Below are 9,639 nucleotides of genomic sequence, written 5' to 3'. Positions count from 1 at the left end.
CTATTGCTTATAATAAATTACTATTTTATTATGTTACAGCTTGATTTTCAATTCTTAGATTTGCACGATTTAAATGACAGCGATAAGAATCATTTAATAAGCATTCTAAAATCCAATGTTACTAATGATTCATTAAAATTGCCGTGGGATACAGTCGAGGCTAATAATGATGTCAATGTTTCTGTGACAGAAATTCCTCAGCTTCTTAATCAATGGTATCAAAATGGTAATTATATTTTGAATAGAAAATTAATTTCCATTTTGATCTATGGCAAAAACTGATCAGGTTTTTACCCACATCTAGCGATGCCACCACCACCTTCGTACACGCAACAAATAATGTGTAGTGACTGGCAGGGACCAGCCATTTATCCAGTTCCAACGGACGCTCATATACAACCATTCATGCCTACCATGACTTACACTCATCCAGGCTACAATCTTGGTACTGAAATGCATGATGTCACTTGCAACAGAGAAAACAATAGAAGAAATAGTAGAGGAAGAGGAATAAGAAGAGATAATTTCAATCGCGGAATGAATCCTGCAAACGAAATGCAGCCAGGATATATGGGAGAGCAAGGACAATTTCATCCGCCTTTATCCTTCGTTGTTATGTATCCGGATCAAACGCAACAACAGCAATTTTCCAGTCATGTCCATTATCCTCCGCTAGCCATCTATCAACCAAATATTCATACGCATACCAACACACATCCTCACACACAAGCTGCGTATGGATACCCTCCTTATCATCATCCTTCAGGAAATATAAGATGTGTTCGACAAGCAGCACCCATCGTTTCTCAACCTACTCAAGAGTGTACAAAGGTACAAGCTACAAAGTCTCACGAGAAACGTGTGCAGAATGCTTATGCACCGGCTAAGCCACCTTTTCATCAAGTAAATGAAGAGGAGAATTCTTCACAGACCAACATAGTCACTACAGTTATAACTGTGAATAACAGTAAAGTAGAGCAATGCACTGATAACACGGACGAAAATACTGCCAATCTAAAGAATTCAAACGCAAATGGGAAAGTGCCCCCTGTAAATGTTAAAATAGAGCATAACATCGTATCCACTGTAAATGAGAATTGTAATGGAACCGAGAAAAATGATGTGCCCTGCGTGAACATTAATAGTAGCATCGAAGTAAAACAAAATGGGGAAACCGATAAGGAATACAAGAACGAAACAGTTTCTAGCATAAAAACGACTGTTGTTAAAACATTGTCTAAACCGGTTTCGAAGAATGAAACCGAAGCTCCGAAAGAAGATGTATCTACGAAAAATACGCAAGAAGAAAATGTTGTTAAAGTAACGAACAGCTCTCCTATCGTAACAAGCACACCAGCAATATCATCGCCAGCCCCGTCTAATATATCTTGGGCTAGTATTTTGAAGAAAGGGAATACAGATGCACAATCAACTTCGTCGAGCTATAAGCCGACTGCGCGCATTAATCCTTTACCGATTACCGAAAACGACGTGGCATCCAAGATGCAAGTAGAAAAAGATCAGCGATCTAGTACTACAGCTTTCACAAATGATATATCATCCAACGTGCAAAGTGTTGTAACTGAAAACAAATTTCCACAAGCGGAACCATTACAAAATTGTTACAACGATCCTCTCGCTTTCCGCATGGGCGGTAAGTAAAACTATTTTTTCCTGCACGAACATGATGCATTTCTTTACACACGTATATTGTTTTAGAATTTCTATTAAACTATCAAATGGATAAGCAAACTGTGAGTTTGTTACCCAGAGGATTAACGAATCGTAGCAATTACTGTTATATCAATAGCATATTGCAAGCTTTGCTTGCTTGTCCACCTTTTTACAATCTTTTAATGGCTCTACCACGTTCCAAAAATCTCAGTAAAACGTCATCTACTCCACTCATCGATAATATGTGAGTAAAGCTGAAACTTTATACAATTGTTAAGCTTAGTACGAGTGCTTCATGTTTAATTATTTTTGATGCAGGATCAAATTTGTAAACGAATTTACGCCTTTGTCCGATGGCGCACGACTAGCTAGGAAAGATAGAGCGAATAAACGAGGGGAAGATGCGGTGGTAGATATACAAAGTGGAGTGGCCTTTGAACCCTTTTATGTATATACCATGTTAAAACATACGTCAGCAGCGGGTGTATTTTCTGTGGAAGGGCGCCAAGAAGATGCAGAAGAATTCCTCTCGTGCCTTCTGAACGGTATCAACGACGAAATGCTTGAAGTATGTTCATAACAATATTCTTTTTGTAGTAAACACGATGCAAATGTTTAACGAGACAATATGAATGATATAATTATTTGTTTTAGCTAATTAAGTTAGTGAATAATGACCAAAACATAACGACTAACGTAGAAAGTAATGTAAATCATAACAATGGCGAAGAGGAATGGAAGGTAAGATATGACACTGTATTAAATAATTAATTTATCATTGATTAGTGATATTAATACCAAGTTTTGGATGTAGGTGATGGGTCCAAAAAATAAAGGATCTATTACACGGTGTACTGAATTCGGAAGAACACCATTGTCTGATATATTTCGCGGGCAATTAAGATCTCGAGTTTCACGAGCAGGAGAACAACCAACAGACAACGTCCAACCGTTTTTCACGTTACAACTTGACATCGAAGTACGTATATATCAAATTGTAAAATCACAATAGTGCAATTTACTAAAAGATTTCTTTACTTTTAGAAAGCAGAATCCGTCAAAGGTGCACTCGAAATTCTTGTTGGAAAAGATCAATTGGAAGGAATGACGTGTAGTAAAACGAAACAACAAATAGAGGCTTGGAAACAAGTTACCTTAGAGGAACTACCTGTGATTCTTATATTACATCTAAAATGGTTTGATTACAAGCTCGACGGTTGCTCAAAAATTGTGAAGAGTGTAGAGTTCCCAATCGATTTAAAACTAGACAGCAGTAAGTAAAAGCATCACTTGACTTTCACTAAACGCTAGATTGAATTGACGATATAAATTTAATTGTTGCAGAATTCCTATCGCCAAACGCTGTGAAGAAATTAAATCCAAAGCAGAAACATTATAAGCTGTTTGCAGTTACTTATCATGATGGGAAAGAGGCGACGAAGGGTCACTACGTAACAGACGCTTTTCACGTTGGATACGGCGGCTGGGTCAGATACGATGATAGTTCATTGAAAGGTATTTCTGAAAGTAATGTATTAAAGCCCACCCCTCCGAGAGTTCCATATTTATTATATTATCGAAGATGCGACACTATCGGAAATAATCAATCAAATAGTGGTAAACCACGTTAAGACGAAAGATCATTAATTAATAAATATAGACGAAGCTATATTCCGAATCTTGAAAAGCAAACTTGAGAGAATAGCTTTTACAGTTTTGTGGTTCTTGTTGATACTTGTATATCTAAATACAGAGAATGTTTATTAATCGATATTGTACGAAAATAGAAAAGTATTTCCTTTTAACATGCTGTACTTCCATGGAACATTTGTACTAAGATTGTTGTTACGAATTTTATGCATAGTTTTCTTGGTACGCGAAATAAATAATAGTTAAAGTTGAAGTTAAATAAGAGTTTTGATTTTGGCATTGATAGTTCTATCGAAGTTAACGAGCGCTTACACACATTTTATCGAAATATTAAATGTCGAGATCTCTTGTACATATCTTTCTTATTCTAATTATGAATATACAACGTATGAGGAAATGAAAAAAAGATATACATAACAATCTTGTAGTAAAGGAGGCAAAAAAATAGAAAGAAGTTTTTCTACTTTAATGACAAAATTTCTACGAAATGCAGATTTTATATATATCTGAAGGAAGATACATCTTATACCCTAAGTTATTTTTGTATATAATCTTCCTCGAAGTACTCCAATTTACCAATTATTTATTTACTGTGGTATAAGTCTATTAATTTAATAACGATGCACCTTTCAAATTGTTTGTAAATCATACGAATGATATGAATATTTGAAAGGTTCTACGAGTCAAAGAAATAGTTGGTAAGATGGACTATCTAACATCTCTCAAGCGAGGAAGAGTGTATTAGCATAAAATTTATGTACAAACCAATCATGTATGTGTCAAATTGTATCCTCAGTTACAATTCACAAACGAAGAACATATGTTCTTTAGTTTTTCTAATACGTTTAACGAAATATTTCATTTGAAATGTGTAAACTTTTATTCAAAGACAATTGTATTATTTTCTTTGCTACTAAAATGCTTAAATCATGTTGAAATCATACATATGTGTCAACAATTTTGTTTTGCTTTGGGTCGAAATCAGTATAACGTCATAATGTTTTTTGCTTGTTTTCCCGTCTTCTTTTATTTCTCGTAGTCTAAATATATGGATATATTTAGTATAGCAGTAAAACTAGAGGAATATTTATTGTTTGAAATATTTACATTTCATTTCTTACAATTACTCCTTATTATCGTATTAACATTTGGAATTCATGCAAAATTACAATCATACAATATATTTTAATAAATAAAGAATACTTATATACAAAAACCCTTTTAATGCTCCTAAATATCACATTTATGTACACTAATCGTAAGCTCTCTAATTAAATGTTGTATCATACGGTACAATTACCGGATAAAAATTATTCATAGTCCGAAGGATTAATAGATCTCACATGGTATGATATAAGAAATAACAACGAGAGCTATCAACCAAATGAAAGGAAAAGTTTTGTAGAGAGGTATATGCTAAAAATGCGGTAAGCAAACTTTCCCGGCAAACAGTTCAGAGATTACTGTGATCCATAAAGCTAAAACGAATAGTATGTACGAAATACCAACTTGGTGCGAATTTGGTAGTTGATAAGGCTGACCACCGATTTCGTTAATATGGAAACCCATCGGGAATATGACTGCTGCTAGACAAAATAGTACCACTGAAAAACAATTTCATATTTTTAAAAATCATTTAGGTATATTAGAAATGAAAGAGGTTTATTCTGCTTACTAGCTGTGAATCCCACCCATCTTGCATAAGGAATAACGTTACGATCCCAATGAGAGCTTGCTAGTAATATAATAGTGGCTGTTATTAAAATGCATCCAACAAAAATGCAAACAAGAGCCATCAACCACTCTGGCTGTAAATTCGGACTATAACAAACTTGAGGCCTATTGTATAGCGTCATACATGACCACATCAGCCCTAATCTTGTATCTCCTGAAGATTACATTTAAATGTTTACTATAAGTGAAACAATTGATGCTAAACAAATATAATTGCTTACCACCAACGTCGGTAATAATCCAATCAGGCATTGCAAGACTGACGATCGCAAATACGTCAGCTGCAAGGAACAACGTGCCAGAAATAATTGTTAATTTATCCATTTTGTATTAATAACAATCAATCATATCCCAATGTATGAAGAACGATTAGGATTACATCATTCTCTAATTATACTTCTATAAAACGAAACTCCACCGAATTTCTCTTTAACTGCAGATATCACTTTGTTGTAAAAAATCTCTTTCTAATTTCGTCGAAGGATTAATTCCAAACTGGTAGCAATTAATTTAACTTGCCAATGGCATGTGCAGTTGGAAGTATATATTATTGTACTGTATCATCGATCTCAAACATTTGACTTCGCTTTCACCCCACGTGCATATGGAGGTATAATCACGAACAATCCTGAAGTAAGCTACTTGAGAACTTTCGTAGAGGATTGTACAGCAGTGAAAAGTATGGCGACGTGGGAAGGCGAGAAATTTCGTGAGATCGAGAATGCCGATAATATTGAAGGAAATTTTGATAATATCCTCGTGACGCATGATCTCCAAGATTGCTTGGACGACAGTTTAGATTTAACAAGTTTTGGGAAGGTGTACGAACAGAGTGCTGTGTTTAATTATGAAAACTATTCAGATGACAATACTCTTATTGACGAAAGGCTATCTAATGACAATACCACAGAGTAAGACGATACAAATTTCTCATGCTTCCCTTTCGTTCATATCTTCTTTATCAATTATTTATTATAAATTAAAAGTTCGAATGATTCAATGAGGCATTACTTATCTAAACGTTTATAGCAGACAATATTCTGTATAGCATCCTTATAAGGATATAACTCACTTTGAAATCAGACCTTTAGTCTTGAGCAAATTATACATTTAATGAATAATAAATAACTCCTCAAGATGTATTGCATAATATTTAACATACTACAAACAATATATTGCATGTGAATGAATAATAATAGATAAATATGTTCTTTCAGGTCAACACATCAAATAATTAGTCCCCATGAAATTTATATGCGTATCCATTCTGGTGAAGATGATGTCCCAACAATTGAATCATCCTATATGGCTATCGATGTCAACAGCACAGTTCGAGATGGAAATCAAAAGCAGATTGGTCGGTACACTTGTGAATATGAAGGCTGTACTAGGACCTACAGTACAGTTGGCAATCTACGAACCCACATGAAAACACATAAAGGTAAGTAATACATGTAGTTTTTAAATCATCATAAGCTTATATAAGATTCTTCTGTCATTTTCTGTGAATGAATCATGTTCAATGTTTGTGCAATATTGCTTTATCATAACAGCATGTTGCTACTTTCTTATGCCACAATGCGTTTTTTAATAACATGAAACATTTTAATACTATTGTCTGTTAAGGTATTTTGAAGCATAGTGCCAATGTGTTGTTTATACATTGAAATAACTTTGTGTTTTATCTGGCGTCTTGATACCATATTAATATGTGTTTCGTTCTTTGTTCTTGCTAAGAAAGGATATAAGGTAAGCTTATAAAAAGTCTGGCTACAGGTTAAGCTTTATACATTTTTTCTCTACACTTTCTATTCATGAAATAAATCATCACTGCTGATATAAAGGGAACGCTTCGACCTGCATGGCTTTCAGATACTGCAAGTCATAGATAGCTCAGCAAACTTTTTATGTGGAGGGAATTCTAAAAACTTTCAGGCGAGTATCGATTTAAATGTGCAGAACCAAGTTGTGGCAAGGCCTTTCTCACGTCGTACAGCCTTAAGATTCACATTAGGGTACACACAAAAGTGAAACCGTTTGAATGCAACCACAAAGGTTGTGAAAAAGCATTCAATACCCTTTACAGACTGAGAGCCCACCAAAGACTTCACAGCGGCAACACGTTTAACTGCGAGGAGATTGGATGCGTTAAATTCTTCACTACTTTAAGCGATCTCAAAAAACATATTCGTACTCATACTCAAGAAAGACCTTACAAGTATGTTTTCTGGCATTATTAAATCGTTTCTCACTTCCAGCATTTCGCCTACTTAACACAGTTCATATTTCTTTAAGTTCCGATTTATAAAACTTCGTAGAAGAATATGATTTGTATTTTCAGATGTCGAGAAAAAGGGTGTGGTAAAGCTTTTACAGCGTCGCATCATTTGAAAACTCACAAAAGAACGCATACAGGGGAACGACCTTACGTGTGTTCTTTTGGGAACTGTGAGCGATCCTTTACCACACCGCATAGCTTAAAAAGTCATTTGAAAACTCATAAAAGGATGACCAACAAAGATGATACGGTACGTAAAAAATTTTGTGATATCGATATATGTTTAACTACTCCTACCATATGTTAATTTGCTGTAGAAAGTTGAAGTCCACCATGATAAGTACATAAACCAAAGAAACAATGAGATATTAAAGACGGAAATCGATGTTGAAGAGATAACATCGAGGAACACAAACGTGCCATCTTACGCCATAATACCATTATCTACTAGCAATACACAAAATAAAGAAGATATGGTGTTCTTATCTATTGGAAGTTCGAACGATCAGTCAACTACAAACTATATGATTAAAGAACTTAATTATAATATTACTAGTAAGGAAACAGAGAGTATAGATAAATCCACAGAGATTAATCTGCTTACATCAGATAATATACTAAACAATTTTACTGCACACGCGATCGATCATTTTAATAATCATGAAAGCTATGATAAATTTAAAATATTCACTGAGATGGATGATTCAGATAAAAAACAGCGATATACTTCGAATTCTTCAAAAGAAATTCGGGATGGCAAGTCAACTAATGTAGTAAAGTCTAATTCGATAAATTTGGAGCAAAAGATTATACAAGATGGCTTGCAAAATACTATAGAGCATATCTCGAAAGAGACAAATTTCACGAGCGGCGTGCAGAAGTATGAAAACGAGGAAGCTTATAATAGCGTCGACAGTGAAAGAAATGCGACTCTATATACCACCGACCCTATTGCTAGTCACGTATCAAATATAATTAGTTCTTCCGACGAGACCCAATTATTTGAGAACGAGATAGAAAATCTGCCATATATCAATGACAGTTTACGAACTGGATCTCTTAATGAAGTAGAACATTCACTGAATTCTGACGTTATCACAACTGCCCAATCGGCAGCAATCGAACTGGCGATAGCGTCTGAGGAAGAAATACCGTCTCCTTGGACAGACGTTATTGCATTGGCAACTCCATCCGCATTGAGGAGACAATCCTGGTCAGAATTGAATGCCTTCCCGACAGCAGTTCACTCGTTAGTCGATCTAGTTGAACCAGAACCCTATCCGTTGCAAATAGAAAATCAGTTAGAACCATTACAGCAAGTAGAAAATGTAAATTTAGTAAATACGGAGAGCATTAACAACGATGTCACTCGGTGTCAGCAGAAACGGAACGAGGAAGCAAGTGGGGAAACACGAAAGAGTAGAAATATTTTGCAGGAAATTGCAGCCGACGCAGATATATGCAAATGTACCGATCACCAACGAAATTGCTCAAACAACTCGAGTTCGATTCCCGAGATCAGTAAAAAGCAGACGTCATCGAAAGTGGTAGACGATTTCGTGTCTTGTTTCCAAACGGAATGTTCGTGCGAGAATGTCACCGGTGGTTGTGGATCTTGTTGTGTTGTGATTTGTTTAAAATCGTTGCAACAGTTGCAGAGAGTGTTCAACTGCTGCAAGAGTACTAACAACGTAACGCGTTGCAGGGAGCAGTTGTTACCTTCGTTGACGCAATGTCAATTAACGAAAAACCAATGAAGCAAATTTTAATTTGTAACTAGTCATACTAAAGGAAACATATTTTTACATAAATATTCAGTAAGGATTTATTTATCGCGATGAATAGGCGAGTCTGCCTAGTTTTACATGCAAATGCACTTTTAAAGTTTAGAACAAATTGAGAGTATGGGACTGTATATACCTGTACTATATTCTTTGTTGCATAGATAGAATATGTAAAGTTATTATGTTTTAAAGTGTGCCAATGTATTTGTAGTTTTTTTACTTACAAACTTTTAATTGTACATCACTGTTGCATAGTTTATAGAGAAAATGTATTGTTAGATCGTGTCGAAACATAGCAATCTATTGTCCTATGGACGTAATATTTATGATATGCGTGAATATAGAAATGTATTTTCAGAAGAAATTTGTTACTTGTATATTATATAGATGGGTATAATATATTTTTAATATAAAATCATTTTAATGGTAGTACAATATTTGGATGCAATATATGTCAGAGACAAGAATACTTCTGCCTGCGTGCATTAAAACAATACTACTAATATTTGAAACCATCAA

At 34.8% G+C, this 9,639-nt stretch overlaps 3 protein-coding genes across 3 annotated transcripts in view; 2 read left to right on the top strand and 1 right to left on the bottom strand.

The window, feature by feature from the left end:
- Usp10 (ubiquitin specific protease 10) overlaps window positions 1-3,441 on the top strand; it is a 6,282-nt gene extending 2,841 nt beyond the window's left edge. Inside the window, exons 2-9 of the mRNA XM_018021234.2 lie at window positions 40-226; window positions 305-1,654; window positions 1,720-1,918; window positions 1,993-2,242; window positions 2,329-2,415; window positions 2,489-2,653; window positions 2,719-2,947; window positions 3,019-3,441. Of these exons, the coding sequence (XP_017876723.1) occupies window positions 40-226; window positions 305-1,654; window positions 1,720-1,918; window positions 1,993-2,242; window positions 2,329-2,415; window positions 2,489-2,653; window positions 2,719-2,947; window positions 3,019-3,305 (2,754 nt within the window). The 3' untranslated portion in view covers window positions 3,306-3,441. The remainder of the gene's footprint in view (window positions 1-39; window positions 227-304; window positions 1,655-1,719; window positions 1,919-1,992; window positions 2,243-2,328; window positions 2,416-2,488; window positions 2,654-2,718; window positions 2,948-3,018) is intronic.
- Window positions 3,442-4,431: 990 nt separating this feature from the next.
- LOC108622889 (uncharacterized protein C16orf52 homolog A) lies at window positions 4,432-5,645 on the bottom strand. The gene is made up of 3 exons (XM_018021005.2): window positions 5,280-5,645; window positions 5,000-5,212; window positions 4,432-4,928 (listed from the first exon to the last, which is right to left on the bottom strand). The coding sequence occupies exons 1-3, from the start codon at window positions 5,380-5,382 to the stop codon at window positions 4,741-4,743; spliced, it is 504 nt and encodes a 167-aa protein (XP_017876494.1). The 5' UTR covers window positions 5,383-5,645; the 3' UTR covers window positions 4,432-4,740.
- Window positions 5,556-9,639, top strand: LOC108623007 (zinc finger protein 148). The gene is made up of 5 exons (XM_018021241.2): window positions 5,556-5,969; window positions 6,276-6,499; window positions 6,994-7,276; window positions 7,400-7,586; window positions 7,654-9,639. The coding sequence occupies exons 1-5, from the start codon at window positions 5,740-5,742 to the stop codon at window positions 9,091-9,093; spliced, it is 2,364 nt and encodes a 787-aa protein (XP_017876730.1). The 5' UTR covers window positions 5,556-5,739; the 3' UTR covers window positions 9,094-9,639.

The sequence above is a fragment of the Ceratina calcarata genome, unplaced genomic scaffold (assembly GCF_001652005.2).
Source record: "Ceratina calcarata isolate Rehan_Ccalc_2016 unplaced genomic scaffold, ASM165200v1 scaffold25, whole genome shotgun sequence".
In the NCBI taxonomy this organism is placed as follows: Eukaryota; Metazoa; Arthropoda; class Insecta; order Hymenoptera; family Apidae; genus Ceratina; species Ceratina calcarata.
The sequence above is the reverse complement of the archived record's forward strand: the minus strand, read 5'-3'. Positions and strand labels throughout refer to the sequence as shown.